The 23,621-nt window shown below is 39.3% G+C and overlaps 1 protein-coding gene across 1 annotated transcript in view; it reads left to right on the forward strand.

Moving 5' to 3' along the window:
• The window catches only part of LOC126260612 (uncharacterized), a 469,680-nt gene that overhangs the window by 312,868 nt on the left and 133,191 nt on the right, over positions 1 to 23,621 (forward strand). Inside the window, exon 8 of the mRNA XM_049957948.1 lies at positions 14,311 to 14,398. Within this exon, the coding sequence (XP_049813905.1) occupies positions 14,311 to 14,398 (88 nt within the window). The remainder of the gene's footprint in view (positions 1 to 14,310; positions 14,399 to 23,621) is intronic.

Consider the following 23,621-nt stretch of genomic DNA (forward strand, 5'->3'; position numbering starts at 1 on the left):
ATGAGCTGCCATGTAGAAAAATGGTTTTTGCCTTTGATTTGGTGGCTTGCAGTATTGGCAGTGGATGTGTGTTTTGAAAAGTTTATACTATGGAAAGTTGATTTATATAAATAAATAATGTTTAAATGACTTAATTTCTTAGTGGAACAAACCTTATTCATTATAGCCAATGTTTAGTAGTTAACAGAGTTCACCAGAGAGGAGGAGGAGTATCATTGCTATAAACAGCTGTGTTTGCTTAGCCTGCAACTAAGGATTGTTGGTGTCATTGATTGTATGACATTAGATTCAAAACATGAAATCGTACAGTACCACAGCAAACCTCTGACACTCGCCCTTGTTGTTCCCTGGTCAGACCAGTTTCTATTGGTACTTCAATAGTAGCTTCCTGGGTCTCTAGTGATGATAGAGCATGAGTCTTCATTAATGGCACAAAGATGTCCATCATGGGCTGTTTTGACTGTTTTACATACATACTACTACAGGGATGAGTTGTGGCTGCATGTAACAGTGATCCAATGCTCTTCTTCACCACCTACAATGCTTTTGATTGTTATTGGTATGGAGCTTTCTTTTGTGAGCCTGAGCAGTTTTTTGCAATCTACAAAAGTTCACCATTTAGCTGTGCATCTAGACAACGAGAACAACGGGATAACAATGTCTTTAATGGTAAACAGCAGCCTAGAGCAACTGCTTGTAATGCCTGCAACAAGTCCCATCCAAGAACAACATTATGACTATATTTTGTTGACACAACAAATTCAGTTCCTTCATTAATAGTTACTCTTTTGATACATATTCTTGTTGGCTCATTTTTTTATCTGGCTACAATAAGTATTTGATATTAAAGAAACTTTTGAGTCGATTAACTCTTGAATAGCTCGGCTGTTGATGAGACGCCCTCACATATTGGTAACTCATCCATGGGTAGGCTTCGAGCTAGCAAAGACAAATTAATTTATTGTTAGCTTTGGGTCCACAAAGGATGATGTCTCATAAGAGACTATAGGGAGACGTTTTTCAAAAGACTTCATATAAGATAATGACAGATTATAAATTGAAGATAGATTTTCTCTTCTTATGCATTGCTAACTTTGCAACACGGTATCTTCCAACTGGTGTATCTCTTGAAACTATAATTGGTGATAAAGTGTCCCCGCTACACATGCACTGACATCATACCGTCAGCTGCTGTGCCCCCAACAAAGCTCGCAGCTCAATGAATACATCAGAAAGAAGAAGCAGAAATACAAACAGACAAATGTCATTTGTTAAACATAAGTAAAACACGAGTTTAAAGAATAAAATCGTATATAACATTAGTAAATACAAGAATCGTGGTACAACTTGGCACATTGACTTATTCATACATGAATCAAAGGAGCAGAAATTTTTGTGTGGTATCATTCATGCATATTTAAGGGTTTCAACTCTCAAAATTTCTGCACTCTTTCAACAGCCAGACTGTAATCATGCACAATCGACTAGCATGAATAGGACTGTTGTAATAGGTGTTGTCTTGCACCATAATAATCATCAAACACTCTTTTCCTCCTCCTCCTCCTCCTCCTCCTCCTCGTCTTCTTCCTCTGCAGTAGCCTACATTGTACTGAGGGTGTCTACAGTGGAAACTACTGGCGTGGTGTCCTCTGTATGCCCGATGTCTGCTCTTCTGCTGGGTGTTACACGTGGCACCTTATGTCTGCTCTTCTGTGGGGCATTAAGCCCCTATTACACGATGCACCTAAACCATACACCTATGCACCAGTGCCCCAAGTGTGCATTTCTGTAACTACAGGCTGTTTCACGTAGACCTATTACACCATCCACGCAGGATATACCTGGGTCACATGTGCAGTAGACAGTAATAACATGCAAAACGCAGATAGAATTGTCTAATCTCTTGTAAAGTTGTTAGTTCTGCCGCGCGAAACACAAGGGGGACTGTATTCACGCAGGATATACCTGGCTCACATGTGCAGTAGACAGTAATAACATGCAAAACACAGATAGAACTGTCTAATCTCTTGTAAAGTTGTTAGTTCTGCCGCGCGAAACACAAGGGGGACTGTATTCACGCAGGATATACCTGGCTCACATGTGCAGTAGACAGTAATAACATGCAAAACACAGATAGAACTGTCTAATCTCTTGTAAAGTTGTTAGCTCTGCCGCGCGAAACACAAGGGGGACTGTGGGACATATTGGAACGTCATTCGTTCAAATAATTTTTGTGAGCTCAAGGCTCCTATTTAATAAGAAATTGTTTTTTATCAGTATTTATTAAGTAATTGTTATTCTCTTATGTAGGTTACTACTGTTCTGAATTACAGATTCAACCGTTAGTTTTATAGTATGACACTTGGTTACAAAGATATATGTATTTATACAGCATTTTGCACACGGAGAACCCACTTATTTTTTGGAGCTATTGCCCTAACAGTGACAGTAAATCTTCAGATTAGGGCAGAACGGCGATGGAAGCGAAAAACCTGAGTTTGTTGAGTTTGACCCTGACCGAAAAGAAGGGATGAAGGGAGGGGATTATGTTCACTGCTTATGAAAGAACTGAGGCTCGAAGAGCCGCAATTATTTTGAAACTTCAGGAGGATGGACATGGCCTGTTTCAAGAAGCTGCTGTCTTTGATAGAAGATGGAAGTAACAAGTGTGACACAGTCATGAGGGAGGCTGTCTCACATTCTCAAAAGTAAGAATTAGATCATATGTTTATACGTTTTGTGATCATACCAGCCCAGATTACGAATAAAACAATCGGTAAAAGCTTTGTTATGTTGCAGACTGGTTGTAACATTAAGTTTCGTGGCAACTTTCTCCCCTATCGCTGCATTTCTCTTCTGTGGCGTGCTGAAATAAGGCAAGAGATGCAATCAAATCAAACATGAACTTTCATAAGTAAGGCATTATGATACAAATTGAAAATACCCATATAATGTTATGCATGTGACTCAGAAAGAAACGAATGCTGGCGTACTTTATTATGATACAGCGAGCCATACATACACCTTTCCTCACTATATCCCAAATTAATAAACTTAACGCCTCTTTGCATCATTTCATTTCTAGAATATGAAGCAATCAACAGAAAAAATGCTTTCACAAACAACTAGTATAGAAGAGTCTACTGGCAAAAAAATAATAATAATAATAATAATAATAATTCTTTCTGCATTTATGAAACCTAGTACTGAGAAAAATCCGGGAAAATCCCCAACACGAAATTCTGAAATTAGCCACTATCCATCTAACAATAAAAGAATAACAAACAGAAAGCACTTGCAGTATCCCCTTTTGTGCATGCGCAAGTTATCGCTGCTTAGTGCGCATGCGCGGATTAGCGGCAATTTAGAACTGCTCTCTATTCTGGAGTGCGGATAATGTGTCTGGTAATTTTCGCAGCTTAACCCTTTCTGCCACTAGATAGATATCGCACTAGACCAGTACCTTTCACGGTGGATTGTCATGTAATACCCACTTCACACTTGGCAGTCGATTTGTTTGTACCTTGCTGTTTGATGGCTGTGGCATTGCAGAGTTCGTTCTACATGGTGTGTTCAACTGTTGAGAGAGATTGGTGCTAAAGGTCAATGCACCTCTTCTTCAACATTCTGTATTACCTCCTAACGTTTGGGATCGACATTAATGACTCGTGTGTACTTTGTTCGACACGTCTGGGTGCTATAAAATTCTGTATCACTTGTCTTACGAACTGTTGTATGACTATAATAGAGGAAAACATTCCACGTGGGAAAAATATATCTAATAACAAAGATGATGTGACTTACCAAACGAAAATGCTGGCAGGTCGATAGACACACATTACAACACAAACATACACACAAAATTCAAGCTTTCGCAACCAACGGCTGCTTCATCAGGAAAGAGGGAAGGAGAGGAAAAGACAAAAGGATGTGGGTTTTAAGGGAGAGGGTAAGGAGTCATTTCAATCCCAGGAGCGGAAAGACTTACCTTAGGGGGGAAAAAAGGACGGGTATACACTCACACACACGCACATATCCATCCGCACATACACATGTGTATGTGCATACATGTGTATGTGCGGATGGATATGTGTGTGTGTGCGAGTGTATACCTGTCCTTTTTTCCCCCTAAGGTAAGTCTTTCCGCTCCCGGGATTGGAATGAGTCCTTACCCTCTCCCTTAAAACCCACGTCCTTTCGTCTTTCCCTCTCCTTCCCTCTTTCCTGATGAAGCAACCGTTGGTTGCGAAAGCTTGAATTTTGTGTGTATGTTTGTGTTTGTTTGTGTGTCTATCGACCTGCCAGCACTTGCATTTGGTAAGACACATCATCTTTGTTTTTAGAACTGTTGTATGAGACAGATGAGGTAATGGTGATCTTCCACAACTGCCATAGGGACCACATTTGGGAGTTCATCACACATCTTTCATTCTACTCTTTTCTGTTGTATTTCCTCATTGTGCTGGCACTCTTTGATAAATCCCTCAGTTGTCATGACACCCTTTACTAGAAGAGTTTGGTACATGCCTTGTGAGAGATTTTATCAGCTTCAGTTATATTTGGATGCACAATGTGGCTTGACACCAAAACATTCTGTAAGACTTGCTGCTGATTGTCACCTAATTTATTTTCTCTGCAGAATTCCTTCAGCCATTTCATCAGTCCTGAACTTCATCTCCGAACAAAAACCTGATGGTTGCCTTATGGGCAGCTGAAGTACTGCTGTTCTGGAATCAGTTGATCTCCTGAATATAAAAACCTTGGGACCAATGTCCTGCTTGTTTTCGGAGTCCTATCCCATAGGCAGTGGCTTTTACATCAACTAATTGGAGCCATGATGATACAGGTGTTTTGAATACCTGGCATATCCACTAAAGTGCGCGTCATTTATGTTGGCGGCCGAGTTTAGGTTCGTTCTGCGCATCTGACGTCACAAAACACAGTCAGCCAATGAACAGAGAACGACGTTGCCAGATCTCGACTGCAGAGCAGAGCATGGACGAGTGTCTTCAGTTTTAGAAACGTTCAGTCATAAATATGGTAATTGAACAAAAGCAATGTCTTGATAGCAGACTTTCTTTTATAGAAAGTTTAGCAAAAGCATTCTTTATACCAATTGCTTCATATTCTATTAATTAATTAAACCAAACAAGCAATAAGACTCCTAATTCAGGCGATAGCAAGGAAAGGTGTTTGTATCAATCTCACGAACCGCTTTTTCGCAATAAAGAACAGCGGTAATTGTTTATTTCCTATTGTACTTCGACGAAGTGTGAGTAATTCATAGTCATATCAACAGTGTTTGTCAGTATTTTGCGTGACCTGTTATAGCCCTCATGGAGTCACATTATACGACGAGCTGCGTTAGCGTAACGGTTAAGGCATTCGGTTTGTAAGCGTAAGGTGAAGAGTTCAAAACTTGTGCGGTGCTTAATATTTTCTTTATTTAAAAACAATATCGAAGTGTGTTACTTCACGAATTTTATTCGTTTGAATGCAGTTTTTTGAAATTTCTAGTGCTTTGTGTCTTCGTTAACCCTTTCGCTACTGCAGACACGTGCTCCCCGCATTCCGCGCTGTGCGCGATTTTGTCATCACTGCACTGTGCTCGCCTGTGCAGACACATGGTGTTCCCACTGCTTTGACACACTTATCATTCGATTTCACAAAAACTATTTGGCCGAAAAATTAGATTTTTACACATCTTCTTGACTGATACCTTCCCCCCATAAATGACTTAATTTTGTTTCGATGTTCAACCCAGTTATTGTGCATCATTAAATGTAGTAAACCATTGCACGAAATTTTGAAGAGTTTGCAGAGGTAAAAGTCCATAGGGTATACTTTCGGTATGGTCGATTTTAGTTGCCACAGTGTTGAGAATGAAATGTGGACAAGATACCTAAATTTCATATAAAATTTGCTGTATAACAATATCTCATTTAATTTAAGTACCACATAGGTGTCGTATGTAATATTGAGAGAAATTCCGTCTTTCGTGACTGTAATAACAGTTTTATTTACACCGGGCGCGTTTGGCTTTATTTTAAAGCACTTCAATCAATGAAAGGTATGGCACATACACAATGGTACTCATGTTCTCTTTCTTGTTTTTGTTCACAGTCGCAGTTTTACCAATGGTATTGAAATATATTCCTCTTCTGCAACTGTAATAAGCGACTTATTTAGACCAGACGCGTTTCTATCTTTTGTAGCATCTTCAGTGGACAGTATTTTGTCTCCTCCATTGCCAAGTCACCTTTCGTAGTTTAGTGCTGCGGTAACACAATATTCAACGTTCGTGTCGGCTGATCAGCGTTTCAGCAAATAAATGCTGTTTGTGTGTGCCACACACAAAAATTATATTTGACATAGCTCAGAGCACTTCACTGATAGACGGTATATTCAAGTCCTAATGTTTTTGTAAGTCCACAGTTTTGTTTAATGTATTTTGTCTACTTCCTTTTGATTGATTGAAGTGCTTTAAAATAAAGCCAAACGTGCCCAGTGTAAATAAAACTTTTGTTACAGTCGCAAAAGATGGAATATTTCTCAATATTACATACTACACCTATGTGGTACTTAAATTAAATGAGATATTGTTATACAGTAAATTTTATATGAAATTTAGGTATCTTGTCCACATTTAATTCCCAACATTGTGGCATCTAAAATCGACCATACAGAAAGTATACTCTATGGACTTGTACCTCTGCAAACTCTTCAAAATTTCATGCAATGGTTTACTACATTTAATGCTGCATAATAACTGCGTTGAGAATCGAAACAAAATTAAGTCATTTATGGGGGGAAGGTATCAGTCAAGATGATGTGTAAAAATCTAATTTTTGGGCCAATTTTTGTGGAATCGAATGATAAGAGTGTCAAAGCAGTCGGAACACCATGTGTCAGCACAGGCGAGCAGTGCAGTGATAAAATCGCGCACAGCGCGGAATGCGGGGAGCAAGTCTCTGTAGCAGTGAAAGGGTTAATGCGGCCGTGGTGGCTTTACTTCATCAACTGCGCGCTCCCCCCTAAACGTAAGCTTGCGAACTATGCTATACTATGGTGCTGCTTCTCTTGGTGCGTGTGTCGTGTGCAACTGGCAATGCAGCAATCTCCCGCATCTGGGCGGGCATGCGCGAGCCGCCAAGATAAAAGAATTGAACTATAGGCATCGTAACAACAATCGAGTCCAAATCCGAAAACATCAACAATGAAATACAACACTTAGCACTGAAAGTGCATTTATTATGGACACCAATGTACAGACAGAACTGAACTCTGCTGGACTGAAAGAGCTGCTATATGAACATAGAATATTGTAGAATAAAGAAACATTATAGATATAAGGAACACCAAGAAACTTCCAGAAATGATAAACTGTAAAAAAGTATTTGCTGGTTATCGAATTTGAACTGGTGGACCACAACATGCCCGATGGACGTGTAGAATGTATGGAGGGCAAACAAGTATTTCACTTGCTTCTGTCAATTTGAAAGAGCAACAGTTAGAGGAACCTGTTAGTGTTGAAAATTTTTGCTTGATTTTGTTACTTTTTTAAAAAGAAATTTTGGTATATTTTTTGCTATTTTTGTATCATTTTGTCAATAATTCTGCTAAATTTTGTTTCCTCTTTTCAACAGTAAAAGCTAAAGCAAAAATCATTGGTAGCATACTTGCAGTGGAACAGCTTTTATTTTTACATAAATTCAGAAATCATGAGAATTATAAATCTGATTAAAACACACACATCAAAGCATGAATGTTGGATAAAATTTATCGTGCCATTTTAATAAGTAGAGGCTAGCCTATGTACATAATCTACAAATCATTATGAGAAAGACAGGGATACCATGACTTCCACATTACAAGGAGTGTCGTAAATGTTTTCCTGTCAGACATTTTATCACAGTCTGTTGAAAATAACCTCTCCTTATCACCATTGCTGACTGAGATCCTCAGAGCCTTCACTGCAGCTTCCACAAAATGCCCATACTCTGGTTTCAGAAAAAGAAGAGTAGCAATCACATCAGCATATTTACAGGGTGTATACGACCCGGGACAACCGGGAGATCCGGGAAAAACCCGGGAATTGTTTACAATTCCGGGAATTTTTCATTGTTTTAGTTTTCAGTTAAATTTTTGTGATTTGGAGTGGTAAGAACCAATACTCTAACAAAGGATATTACTGTACCCCGCTACTGCAGAATAACATTGCAGCAACGAAACATGAATGGTGAGGGGGGGGGGGGGGTGTAAAATAAACTTAAGTTGCAAAGGAAATGCACCGTATACAACAACAAAACACAGTGCTCATACAAGCGTCTGCCAACAGCAAAATGTGTCAAAGACTTTAGGAAGACTATGGAATGCTTCATAACAACAAATTGCCTCCGATGAGCGTGACGTCACAACTGTTTAATTTGATTCCTTTGAGCAGTTGCGGGCGGGCTCTTGTGCATGCGTAGTTGAGACGCGTATGAGTAGTATCTTCTCCCGCTTCTTGTTACTGAAGTGTGGCTTGGCGCCACTACCTAATATTGCACCAGTTCAGAAATATAGTAAATCGGGCCTGATGCACAGAGCAGTCTGAGTTGTGGTGGAGAGGTGGGTCGTCTCCACGTGACCTGTGTTCACGTTCAGTGATTTTGTTGTTTCCTCTTTGTTTATTGCTCTCACGTTAAATGATAAAATGGATATTTGTGACTGGGAGGTATCAAATGAATTAAAATACGTTCGCTTAATTACGAATGGCTAAAATATGTCATTAGTTTCAGATTTTATTTCCACCTTTCTGACAGTCATGCATTAATCACCTTCCAGAACAATGAAGTTATTTTTGTCGGTTTGCTAAAGAGATTTGGCTTTTATTAATATTTTCTGCTGAGGCAGTCAGTTTATTTGAAACGAACTGTTTAATTTCACACAGTTGGCTGGTTTCAACTGTTCGATGATTACAAGTGCTCGTATGACATTATGCCATAATAAAGTACCAAACATGAGATAATACAATACTGGTACTCCAAGAAAATTTACATCCGAATCTGGACATATGAATGTGCACTTTAAGCCGATTTATGCATTTTAGTATGGTTCACGAAATTCCGATGCTCTTGAAGTATCCTTTGATGCCTTGTTTCTTTTATGACCTATGTAAGATCTTTTAATGTTTTACACGTAAGAAGATGTGGCCTTCCGCGTCATCGCGCGGTGACGCCTTTTATCTGGCGCTCTCTTGCAACTGCTGAAACGAAACTACGGTATTTCTAACAGATAGCGGGAAAATATTGCGAACGGTGGTTTGAAAAGCATTACATACATTAGAAGCAAATTTCCTTTTACGCAAGATGAACTATGTGCAAGAATGTACGATGAATTTCTTAAATAACAAAGCGTTTGACTCTCATTTAAAAATCAACTCTTTGAGGACGGCCATTTAGAAGAATTTCGAGCTCAGAAGATCACACATTTACGTCGTTATTAAAAATTTTACTGGCACATTTGTGTGATGTATATTAAAGTGTATCACGCGCAGAAAACGTTACCTGTGGAAGCTTAGCTTCTTTTCCAGCTTATTAATCTTGGAGACCAATATTATATGTGAATGCTATGTGTATTAATTTAAACCATTAACTTTTCTTATTTGTGTTTTCGTGCTGCTTAAGAGTGATCTTGCTATTGGCTGACTACATAACGTGTCCTATGCTGTCATCAGCTGGCGAGATCACGTGACATGAGTGATGAGTGGCTTACAAAAGCGCATCGCAGTCTTGATTCAATGCTTCGGAAAGTAACATGCGGTATTTGGTGGAATTTGAATTTATACCTTTGTAATATGAAAATATGCAGCTTACATATTGCTACACCATCAAAGGTGTTTCAAAACTCCCCCCCCCCCCTTCCTCCCCGAGTTTCGTTTTTTAAAATGGCGGGAAATTCTACTTCGGTATATAAAACCATAAACATTCAAAGGATTGATGAGTTTTACAGTGCCAAGGCATAATACATGGTCACTTAACACGGAAAATGTGTATTTTCGCCCGTCAGAAAATGTATTTTTAACCGGGAAATTCGGGAAAAATCCGGGAATGTTTTTTCCTTGTCCACGTAGACACCCTGTATTTATCTTCTCTGCAAGAACACTGTGTATGGTTCAGGATATTCTGATGTTGAAAGTTCTTGTAGGATGGGAATTCGCTTTATTAGATGAGAGATTTCAACAATGTCTAAGTAACCTTTCATTATGTTTCTCAGATCAAACGATTTACTGATGGAAGAAGTGACAATCTTCCTAGTGTCACACTCCATTAAGTGGTTTAGTTTCATCAGGCTGCTTGGCAGCTTATGGAGAGATTCTCTGAGGCCAAAAAAAAGTATCCTCTAGTGGTTTAATGCACTTTGAAAGCTCACTAAGATTGTAGAACATGAATTAGTGGTGTCTTGATGCTCTCTAATATCAGCAGCAAATCACAACATTTTGAGCAGTGCTAAAAAAGAAAAACGGCTAGGCACCGAATTTTCATTAGAGGTCAAGACTTTAAAATAGTTCACAGCAACACACACATCTTCAACATTTTCAAGTATGTTCTTCTGTATCATTGCTGTATTCTCCAAGGTACTTGACACTTATAAACCATGAGTTCCATGTGGTGGTTATAAGAATAGGAAAAAGCTTAGCTTATGTGGATTTACCTTCATCTTCCTGATTTAAGATTTGAATGTAATAGCATACTTTCTCTTTCGGGTACTGAGGAAGATGTGTTTTGTCAGCACAACACTATGGTTCAAATCACGAGGTCCGCACACTGCCCACCAAATTCAATTTATGAGCTCAGCACTGCTTGTGTACTAACACTTCTGAAAGGGTTGCATTTAAACAGTTGTACATATAACAGCCTGAATCCGAAGTTACAGAAAGTACATTTTGGGTCAGAATATCAAGTTTCTGAATTACACGTGTAATTGCTTGTGAACATTCCGAAGCATTTGCATTTGCAACAACGTTCATTCTCCCAACAAACAACTTCTGAACTGCTCAATTGGTGCAACAAAGCACTTTCATCAGAACTATGAAAACACACTTCTCTTATCTTTCTGTCATTTCATCACAAAGAACTGAAACACTCTAATCTCTCCCGGCTTCTTTTAATCTTTCTTCCTCCTCTTTGATGAAGGTTCAGAACCTCCGTGAAAGCTTCCAGCTGAGGGAAAGTCCCTTAATACCTTAAAAATATCAACAGGTCTAATATTAGAATACTACTTAACACCATTTATGGAATTAAATTTTTAATTTCCTTGTCTTTGAAATGAGTGAGGGATCCAGCATGTATTACTTAAGTGTAAATATCATTGAATGAGAGAAAGAGCATAACCATACGGTTAGTAATTATCCAGGGGTACTGAAATCGATTTGAAAAAGTTCCTATGGATGTTTGATCATCATATGTGCTGAATGTGTTCCACCTGCAATTGCATTTGTGTTCAATGGTTTCAGCTCATTAGTCTTCATATTTTGCTATGCCTGATATCAGAATAATAATTAACGTACTGAGTACAGAAAGTGTATTCAATTCCAGGTCCCATGTAAACATAGTAAGTAATATTGTGAAAAATATGGGTATTGGTTTGACTGCGAGAGTTCTCATTGCTAACATTGCAACTGCGCAGCAATCACGCGTTGTTGCAGGTGACTCGCGCACATTTAAATAGAGGCATACCACTTTCGATACATCATCCCAAAACTTCATGGTGTAAATGTTATAAAATCCAGAAGCATGACAGTTTCCTTATGTTTAATGGTCACTCTTCATTTTAAAATTCTAGCCACATGACAGTTGTCAGCACAGAAAAGTCCAAATTTTGCTGATTGACAAGGTCTCTGTTTCATTCTTACCATAAAAAATAAGATAGTTTTTGGGGTGGGGTGGAATGGTGGGTTGTAGGCAAACATGAAGGAATTATCTTCCCTGCTAGCTACATTTCACTACATAAAACCATGTCTGTCTATTTTTAATAACACTAGGAAAATTATTGCTCCAACGCCCCACAATCGAATCGACTCCAGTGTAAGTTAAATTGTATTTCCTTTCCTCCAAAAATGTGTAATATTACACAAACCTGGTACATATTTGTTCATTCACTCTCTCTGCTTTGGATGATCGAATGTTTCCAATGGAATATTAGCCTCAACAAAAGCTCGTTTTTGCTGCCACACTGATGTCTGAGGGAGTAACATTTCTTTTGACGCCTGTCATTGTTAGCATCTTCTCCTTTTTCTTCTTATGGGGAAAACTGTTATTAATATGTTTTAGGCACATGTCCTTTCTCGGCCATTCAGTTTGCACTTTGCAGTATTTGCTGCACATAAGTATCTTTCTAGTTTTGTCTAACATGTAAAATCCTTCTGATGAAAATTATTTTTCTCAAGCGAAAACTGTCACTACTATATTAAGAATTTGCAGGACAAAACCAAATCTCAAAATACAAGAGTGGGCACCAGTGATGAGCACCAATTTCCAACACACAATACACTGCCAGATCAAAGAATGCGCTGGACATGGTTGGATGTCTTACTTCCCTGCACAGGAAATGAAGTTAGCATTACATCATACAATATAAGATATTGATGTATACTGAAGTTTGTTTAGAATCAGTTGTCATCGATTTTTGCATATCATTGCATAACTCTGATGAGATTTTCACCATCGACTACAAATTATCCGATTCCACACAATTTCATCAATTATTTTGCACTCTGATCAAAATTTGTAACATTTCAAAATTTTGTGCTTTGCAAAAAACAGGTGTACGAGCCATACTGATTTACTGTGATTGGTAGTTTTACATTGATAGCTGACCAACCAATTTGTGAACATGATGTGAACCATCATCTGAAAAAGAAACACTGACTGATTCATGTGACATGGAATGCACTATAATGCATTTGACTTTGACTACTAGCCTTGGGCATTGTTACCATTGTTAGTTTGTAACAGCGACAAACGTGTCATGTCCTTTATTTTCCCCCCTCTTCATTCATCTTCAACTCTTTTGCTGGGAGGAGCCACTGGCTCTGAAACTTGCATAAGTGAAACCTTGTGTGTGTGTGTGTGTGTGTGTGTGTGTGTGTGTGTGTGTGTGTTCTCCTGCCACTGCTTGGTGAGTAGAATTTTTTATTCATCTAATCACATTTAATTGTCTCATATGTAGTTTGTTACTTATAAATTAATTATCTGTCATTGTAACTTCTCCAATTAGAGATACGTGTTCATTCTATTATCCACTTAGCAACTCTGATATGTTCTAGGAGTGATAAGGCAAATTTGTAGTAGTAAGATACTGACTCAAGTTATTTACAGAAAAATTGGGGAGATTGGTAGAAGGAGACTTCAGGGAAGATCAGTTTGGGTTCTGAACAAGTTGTAAAACTCGTGGTGTACATGACAACCTATCTTAGAAAATAGGCTGAAGAAAATGTTCATATCATTTGTAAATTTATAAAAAAGTTTGACAGTGATGATGAAAATACACAATGAGATTCAGATGGTAGCAGGAATAAAATACAGTGAGCAAAAGGTTATTTGCAACTCGTACAGAAACCAGACTACAGTTAGAGTCAAAGCATATGAAATGGGAGTAGTACTTGACAAGGGCGTGGGAGATTGTCAGAAACTATTCCCCATGCTGTACAGTTTGTAACTGAGCAAGTTGTGAAGGAAACAAAGGAGAACTTTGGAAGTTAAAGGGGAGGAAATAAAATCTTTTGGGGTAACCAAAGTCCAGTCTTCATCTATATCCACCTATTTATTTAATTTTATCTATAGTTTGGGCGTTAACAGTCAATATTACTGCACCTTCTCGCACAATGGTCCATTCATCTCAGCGGTCAACTCTAAACTCTTCCAACAAAATAGCGTGGATACACATTTTTCCATTGATATGCTCCAGATGATAGCTGCTAAAACCTCAGTCAGACACTCAGTGCAGGGTGTCAAATCCAGGTTTTGGTAGCTGTAGTCTAGAGTATACCAGTGGAAATTTGTATATTGATTCCAAAATTAGTACGTTATAACATTTCAGTTTTGTAACATACCTTAATTAGCCTCTTGTAGTTTCATCTAAAGAATTTCACAGCTCCAGATAAGTTCATGAAAGCATGTTTTAGAGAGGAAATAAGTCATTGGACCAATTTTAATGTTATCATTTTTGTTCTAATGTTGGAAAGTAGTTCATAGAAACACACAAAGGTAATGTTGTTTGATTGTTAATTTATTTCTTCCTGGCATTAATCCTGAAAATAATTTTCAGATAATTCTGAAGAACACATGTTGGATGCAATCCTGAAAGCAAAATTTATAAACAAACACCATAGAGAATTGTGTGCTCCTCTTTTAGGGTAAGTATAATCACAATATTTTAAATTATTTTGTATGTACATTTGATAGGAGAAGTCAGTTATAGTTGAATAGAAGAAAAATTGTAAGTTTTGTTCTCAACATAATCTGTCTTTTGCCCCATCCACTCTGTGTAATTTTTCTCTTAAGTTATCAGTATCTTTCAGAAATCAAAATTTCTCGGGCATTCTTCATTCACTGTGTATTTCTTGTTAGTAAGCTATTTTTTGTTCAGAGAAAGTAGATGCAAAGCGCAATATTTTGAGAATAAGGTGCCATATTTACCAGAGTATTAGATGACCTTGATTATAAGACGATTCTCTTTTGTCCAAGAGAATTCTGGAGAACAATTTGTTTTTTTAAATATTCTGACTAATCAAAATTACAAACTGTTTTATTGACATAAATTACCTGCTTAAAAAATTAACATTATACCTATTCTACATTTATGCCGTTTATTGATTGTCTGCATTTTGATTATGTAAGTAAAAATAAAATAAACAAAAACAAATGGTTTATATTAATTTACAGACCATTTTCTTTTCTTCATTTTTCACTTATTCACACGATCATCTGTAGTTTCACTGTTTTTAATCATCATGATCCTCATGGTGCAGCTGTGAAATTTGTTGTGATTTCCGAGGTTGTAGTTACTGTGGGACCTGAAAAAACAGCTCTCTCTCTCTCTCTCTCTTTTTTTTTTTTTTTTTTTTTTTTTTCCCCCCTCACTGCATATTGGGGGGGGGGGGGGGGGGCTGTCAGTGGTGCAATTCTCCACTCTTGAGCCAAGCAAATTAAAAAATTTATGATGAAAAATACAAAGAAAATGTTAAACTGTTTTAAATTAAAAATAAAAGATGGACAGTTGAAAACAACAGAAATATTTATGCATTTTAAAACACTTCGGAGGAAGGTGAAAACCTTCGGATGAAAACACTGAAGCTCTGCAGTTTCAGGGTAAATTCTGAAGGACCTGCATAAGGGTGAGAGGTATTGCTGGAGACGAAAGTATATTCCATAGGATTGAGGGATGTGGGTAGGAAGGTAGGGGTCCGTTAGAAACAAAAACTGCGAAGATGAGAGGGAGGAGCTGAGGTGGATAGGGGAAAATACAGTTGGCAGGAAAGACAGAGGGTGAGGAGTAGTGTGTTATGTGGGTAGGGGAGTGGTTGCAAGAGGAAAGAGATGGGAATGGATGGAGAAATAAAGGAGAGAGAGGAACCCTGGCGGGGAGTGGGAGTGGTGGGGAAGAGTTAAAGCTGGTAGGAGGGATAACTATCAGGGGAGATTTCGTTGTCTGGGAAAGGGAGTTAGTTGAAGTTGCATTGGAATAGGATATGGAGTGTGTGTACCTACAGAGGCGGAGGGAAGTGTTTGTGAAGGCCACGCAGCATAAAAGGGTTGATGATCAAAGGGGAGACAATGGGGTTACTGGAAACTAGTTTGCGGAGGGTATATGAGATGTGAAGGTGTCCAATGTGGGTTAGGAGGGATGGGTAGTTGTTGAGATAGTAGGTAACCCATGTGGGGGAATGTAAATGGATGCAGAAAGTGAGATGGAGTGTGTGGTGTTCAAGGATTTGGAGGGATATATAGAACTTTGGTGGGGTACAGATCAACACAACATTTGCATAAAAAATAATGGGTCGAATCAGTGCTTTTTTAGGTGTGGAGAACAGTGGAGGGGTGTAATCCCAGCATGTTAATAGTTTTAGTCTAGTTAGGATGGTTAGTAGGTGAGGATTTCATATTAGTTGCCAGTCAAGGGTCAGTCAAAGACATTTTAGTGTTTTAATTAGCTGGGTAGGATGGTTGTAAATGGTAAGGTAGAAGAAGTGGAGGCGGAAAGCGTAGGCCTTGAGTTTGAAAAGGAGACTGGAATGCCATACATGATCATAGGCTTTTTATAGGTTAATGTAGACAAAAATAATGGATTTATGAGAGTTGAGTTGGTGAGATAGGAAATGGGTGAAGTGCAGGAGCTGGTCATCAGAGGAGAAATTGGGACAGAAGTCACACTAGTTAACTGGAAGTAGGTGGTACTGGTTCAGTTGCTGATGGAGATGCTGGGAGAGGATGGGTTTGAAGTCCTTGCAAAAAACTGAGGTGAGCCAGATGGGTCAGTAGGAGAAGATATCAACAGGAAGTTTTTGGGGTTTTGTGGAAAAGTAGGATTTTAGGTGTTTTGCATTGTTGAGGATAATAACCTGTGGAGAGGATAGTGGTGTAAAGGGTTGCAAGAGTAATGAGAAAGGAGAGGGCCATTCTTTGAGGTGTTGATAAATAATGCAGTCATGACGGGGGGAAATGTTACATTTTTTTGTGGAGTACTTGTTTTATGTAGCTTGCTGTAATTGGTATACTTAATTCTGTGTTTGGTATGTTGTCCAATTACTGGAAGCTAGGAGCCAGGGGTGGGACAGTGGTATTGGTAACTTCATGGACAGCAGGGAAAAGAGAGTACTCAAAATGTGGCTTATCGGGGGTGGAGATGATGTCAGACAGACAGGATGCAAAGTGGTTAGCTTTCCTCAGGTTGTCAAGTAAGGGATGGTTATCGTGGAGAAGTGGGTAGTAAGGTATGGTGTCAGTGGAATGTTTTCTAATATCTGGAACAGTTAATGGGGAGTGTAGTGTTGAGTTTGGAGTATATCTGGCACCAGTCCCAGCACTTTTTTGCATTTAATAAATTCCTGATATGTCTCTGTATTTGCCCGTGGTATGTGAATGTATCCCGGTGACAACACTTCAAGAGGGAACGGTACATAATATGGGATTCTCGGAGGAGTAATAGGCCTTTTTGGGGTAGGGAAGGTCAGGAAGGATATGGTCTTGGTAGGAATGTGGGTGGGTATAGTGTCTGACAAGGTGGGAAAACAGCTGTTTTTATCTGAATACGTTTTGGATTTTTTTCCCTATACTGGCGTGAAAATGTTACAGTGCGTCTACCTTCTAAACATATTATCTGCCCACCACTCTCTAATTAGCGGACACACTCCCTTTTATTCCCGGCATACTTCACGGTGAGTGTCGACAACATTGCAGCACAACACACACATTAACAACAGCTCTGGCCCCACCATATAATGATGTCTATTGGTAATATTTCCATGACAGGCAGCTGTAATTTATTCTCATGACAACAACTACAGTCAGTTTAATATGATTTTTAGTTTGTTAAGACATTTCATTCTCTATGAATTTTCCATCTTGTTTCATCTGAATGTCAGCTGATTTAAAGCAGGCAACATTTTCGTCCAGTATTCAAATACACAAATAGCTACTAAATTGCAATCCACTTAGTAAACCATTACAATGTGTCATAATCAAATAAAATATTAATCTGAATTCAAAATTAAGTAACGTTTTTGTAGGACAACATTCCACTTCTTAATGTTACCGCTACTTTAAAGAAGCAGTGTAATGTTTGTACGCAGCATCCATACAGGTATGGGAACTTTCATTGCAAATGTGTTCAAATACAACAAGAGTTTGTAAAGTAATAGAATTTGGTACTGTTGTCACCCATGTTTCACAAAATTGTCACATTTTAAGCGAGAAATAGATTGTTGTAGTGGCTAGTTCATAGTTTCTCACGTACCCCTTGCACCAGTGCTGCAAGAGTCAAATGTAATGTGATTGTTCGAGCAATATCGACACAGTATTGTATGCTTCGGCATATTGAAAAATATTGAGCCTGTTCAAAGAGGAGTATCATTTGACCAGCTTTACCATTCTGAATTCATCAAAACAAATCTGCACGTGACCTCAATAGCCAAAACTTCATCTGTAAATTTAAGACCACCCTCTACATTATTAAACAACGTAAAAATTTTCACTTCAGTGGAAATAGTTTTAATCTGCTAATACAAGACAACCCCGCATTTTGGAAATGGTGAACTGGGAAAAAACCTAGTCTTATACTCAAGTAAATATGGCAATATTTTGTATTCAGATATTGACAGTGTGGCAACAGTAGTGGTAGATTGTGATCAGGTATCCTGTTTCATGTAAAATAACTATTTTAGTTAAATAAAAAGGTTTGTTTAACATCAGTTATTTCTAAAAATTATGTAAATAAAAGTGCGTAATAAATATTTATTAATCTGTTAAGTATAATATCATGCTATAGTGGTGTGCATGAAAAAAGGTGATTGCTGGCTGATACATTCTGTGCAGACAGAGATGGAAAATGCTCTCTCTCATGCTTCACTATTAACTGGCAACACTGGGATAAGTGCCACATTAGGCAACTGTCTCTGCTCCTGGCTCACCCTACAAAAGTTGTGTGTTTGGGCAACCTATTACTGTCACTTTTTAAAGTAACACTTGATGTATGTGTGTTATACCACCCATGATAAACATGAGGGTGGCAAAATATCTTAATCATACTGAAACTAACATGAAAATAAATGTTAAATGTTCTGCACTGGCCCCCGACACTCACACTACAGATAGATGTAGCTGAATGACATTATTGATTGGTGCATAATGTGATATGCTGCCCTTGTTGCTCTGCATTGCTCCAATTCTTGCCTTCTCATGTGCACATCACTAGAACACCAGGAAATTGTTAGCATTGTTTTTCCAGCGGTTGATGCTTTCCACCTTCATTGGCTCCTTTTTTCTATGGGATAACTACTACTTAGTGTTCTTTCTGTTTTGGAAACAATATTTTTGCATGTAATTGGCTATGGCATAATGCCTCAAAAAATATTCAGGTTTCTCTTGTTCTTCTCCACATTGTTGTTGTTGTGGTCTTCAGTCCTGAGACTGGTTTGATGCAGCTCTCCATGCTACTCTATCCTGTGCAAGCTTCATCATCTCCCAGTACCTACTGCAACCTACATCCTTCTGAATCTGCTTAGTGTATTGATCTCTTGGTCTCCCTCTACGATTTTTACCCTCGACGCTGCCCTCCAATGCTAAATTTGTGATACCTTGATGCCTCAAAACATGTCCTACCAACCGATCCCTTCTTCTAGTCAAGTTGTGCCACAAACTTCTCCCCAATCCTGTTCAATACCTCCTCATTAGTTACGTGATCTACCCACCTTATCTTCAGCATTCTTCTGTAGCACCACATTTCGAAAGCTTCTATTCTCTTCTTGTCCAAACTGGTTATCGTCCATGTTTCACTTCCATACATGGCTACACTCCATACAAATAATTTCAGAAACGACTTCCTGACACTTAAATCTATACTCGATGTTAACAAATTTCTCTTCTTCAGAAACGCTTTCCTTGCCATTGCCAGTCTACATTTCATATCCTCTCTACTTCGACCATCATCAGTTATTTTACTCCCTAAATAGCAAAACTCCTTTACTACTTTAAGTGTCTCATTTCCTAATCTAATCCCCTCAGCATCACCTGAATTAATTTGACTACATTCCATTATCCTCGTTTTCCTTTTGTTGATGTTCATCTTATATCCTCCTTTCAAGACACTGTCCATTCCGTTCAACTGCTCTTCCAAGTCCTTTGCTGTCTCTGACAGAATTACAATGTCATCGGCGAACCTTAAAGTTTTTATTTCTTCTCCATGGATTTTAATAACTACTCCGAATTTTTCTTTTGTTTCCTTTACTGCTTGCTCAATATACAGATTGAATAACATCGGGGAGAGGCTACAACCCTGCCTCACTCCTTTCCCAACCACTGCTTCCCTTTCATGCCCCTCGACTCTTATAACTGCCATCTGGTTTCTGAACAAATTGTAAATAGCCTTTCGCTCCTTTTATTTTACCCCTGCCACCTTCAGAAATTGAAAGAGAGTATTCCAGTTAACGTTGTCAAAAGCTTTCTCTAAGTCTACAAATGCTAGAAACGTAGGTTTGCCTTTTCTTAATCTTTCTTCTAAGATAAGTCGTAAGGTTAAATAAATCAATAAATGAAAATAAATAAATAAAGTAAGGTTAGTATTGCCTCACGTGTTCCAACATTTCTACGGAATCCAAACTGATCTTCCCCGAGGTCCGCTTCTACCAGTTTTTTCATTCGTTTGCAGCTGTGACTTATTAAACTGATAGTTCGGTAATTTTCACATCTGTCAACACCTGCTTTCATTGGGATTGGAATTATTATATTCTTCTTGAAGTCTGTGGGTATTTCGCCTGTCTCATACATCTTGCTCACCAGATGGTAGAGTTTTGTCATGACTGGCTCTCCCAAGGCCATCAGTAGTTCTAATGGAATTTTGTCTACTCCCGGGGCCTTGTTTCGACTCAGGTCTTTCAGTGCTCTGTCAAACTCTTCACGCAGTATCTTATCTCCCATTTCATCATCATCTACATCCTCTTCCATTTCCATAATATTGTCCTCAAGTACATCGCTCTTGTATAAACCCTCTATATACTCTTTCCACCTTTCTGCCTTCCCTTCTTTGCTTAGAACTGGGTTGCCATCTGAGCTCTTGATATTCATACAAGTGGTTCTCTTTTCTCCAAAGGTCTCTTTAATTTTCCTGTAGGCTGTATCTATCTTACCCCTAGTGAGACAAGCCTCTACATCCTTACATTTGTCCTCTAGCCATCCCTGCTTAGCCATTTTGCACTTCCTGTCGATTTCATTTTTGAGACGTTTGTATTCCTTTTTGCCTGCTTCATTTACTGCATTTTTATATTTTCTCCTTTCATCAATTAAATTCAATATTCCTTCTGTTACCCAAGGATTTCTATTAGCCCTCGTCTTTTTACCTACTTGATCCTCTGCTGCCTTCACTACTTCATCCCTCAGAGCTACCCATTCTTCTTCTACTGTATTTCTTTCCCCCATTCCTGTCAATTGTTCCCTTATGCTCTCCCTGAAACTCTCTACAGCCTCTGGTTCTTTCAGTTTATCCAGGTCCCATCTCCTTAAATTCCCACCTTTTTGCAGTTTCTTCAGTTTCAATCTGCAGTTCATAACCAATAGATTGTGGTCAGAATCCACATCTGCCCCTGGAAATGTCTTACAATTTAAAACCTGGTTCCTAAATCTCTGTCTTACCATTATATAATCTATCTGATACGTTTTAGTATCTCCAGGATTCTTCCAGGTATACAACCTTCTTTTATGATTCTTGAACCAAGTGTTAGCTATGATTAAGTTATGCTCTGTGCAAAATTCTACAAGGCGGCTTCCTCTTTCATTTCTTCCCCCCAATCCATATTCACCTACTATGTTTCCTTCTCTCCCTTTTCCTACTGACGAATTCCAGTCACATAATAAATGATAAAAACTTTTGTCAGTATTGCACAGTGGTAGCACTTACATTTCAAACTGGTATGCAGCTGAGGACCTATGTGGGTTTATGTTTGTATATATATAAAAACAAAGATGATGTGACTTACCAAATGAAAGTGCTGGCAGGTCAACAGACACACAAACAAACACAAACATACACACACATACACACAAAATTCAAGCTTTCGCAACAAACTGTTGCCTCATCAGGAAAGAGGGAAGGAGAGGGAAAGACGAAAGGATGTGGGTTTTAAGGAGTCATTCCAATCCCGGGAGCGGAAAGACTTACCTTAGGGGGAAAAAAGGACGGGTATACACTCGCGCGCACACACACACACACACACACATATCCATCCACACATATACAGACACAAGCAGACATATTTAAAGACAAAGAGTTTGGGCAGAGATGTCAGTCGAGGCAGAAGTGCAGAGGCAAAGATGTTGTTGAATGACAGGTGAGGTATGAGTGGCGGCAACTTGAAATTAGTGGAGATTGAGGCCTGGTGGATAACGGGAAGAGAGGATATATTGAAGAGCAAGTTCCCATCTCCGGAGTTCGGATAGGTTGGTGTTAGTGGGAAGTATCCAGATAACCCGGACGGTGTAACACTGCGCCAAGATGTGCTGGCCGTGCACCAAGGCATGCTTAGCCACAGGGTGATCCTCATTACCAACAAACACTGTCTGCCTGTGTCCATTCGTGCGAATGGACAGTTTGTTGCTGGTCATTCCCACATAGAATGCATCACAGTGCAGGCAGGTCAGTTGGTAGATCACGTGGGTGCTTTCACACGTGGCTCTGCCTTTGATCGTGTACACCTTCCGGGTTACAGGACTGGAGTAGGTGGTGGTGGGAGGGTGCATGGGACAGGTTTTACACCGGGGGTGGTTACAAGGGTAGGAGCCAGAGGGTAGGGAAGGTAGTTTGGGGATTTCATAGGGATGAACTAAGAGGTTACGAAGGTTAGGTGGACGGCGGAAAGACACTCTTGGTGGAGTGGGGAGGATTTCATGAAGGATGGATCTCATTTCAGGGCAGGATTTGAGGAAGTCGTATCCCTGCTGGAGAGCCACATTCAGAATCTGATCCAGTCCCGGAAAGTGTCCTGTCACAAGTGGGGCACTTTTGTGGTTCTTCTGTGGGAGGTTCTGGGTTTGAGAGGATGAGGAAGTGGCTCTGGTTATTTGCTTCTGTACCAGGTTGGGAGGGTAGTTGCGGGATGCGAAAGCTGTTGTCAGGTTGTTCGTGTAATGCTTCAGGGATTCCGGACTGGAGCAGATTCGTTTGCCACGAAGACCTAGGCTGTAGGGAAGGGACCGTTTGATGTGGAATGGGTGGCAGCTGTCGTAATGGAGGTACTGTTGCTTGTTGGTGGGTTTGATGTGGACGGACGTGTGAAGCTGGCCATTGGACAGGTGGAGGTCAACATAAAGGAAAGTGGCATGGGATTTGAAGTAGGACCAGGTGAATCTGATGGAACCAAAGGAGTTGAGGTTGGAGAGGAAATTCTGGAGTTCTTCTTCACTGTGAGTCCAGATAATGAAGATGTCATCAATAAATGTGTACCAAACTTTGGGTTGGCAGGCTTGGGTAACCAAGAAGGCTTCCTCTAAGCGACCCATGAATAGGTTGGCGTATGAGGGGGCCATCCTGGTACCCATGGCTGTTCCCTTTAATTGTTGGCATGTCTGGCCTTCAAAAGTGAAGAAGTTGTGGGTCAGGATGAAGCTGGCTAAGGTAATGAGGAAAGAGGTTTTAGGTAGGGTGGCAAGTGATCGGCGTGAAAGGAAGTGCTCCATCGCAGCGAGGCCCTGGACGTGCAGGATATTTGTGTATAAGGAAGTGGCATCAATGGTTACAAGGATGGTTTCCGGGGGTAACGGATTGGGTAAGGATTCCAGGCGTTCGAGGAAGTGGTTGGTGTCTTTGATGAAGGATGGGAGACTGCATGTAATGGGTTGAAGGTGTTGATCTACGTAGGCGGAGATACGTTC

Source organism: Schistocerca nitens, chromosome 5 (assembly GCF_023898315.1).
Source record: "Schistocerca nitens isolate TAMUIC-IGC-003100 chromosome 5, iqSchNite1.1, whole genome shotgun sequence".
Taxonomy (NCBI): Eukaryota; Metazoa; Arthropoda; class Insecta; order Orthoptera; family Acrididae; genus Schistocerca; species Schistocerca nitens.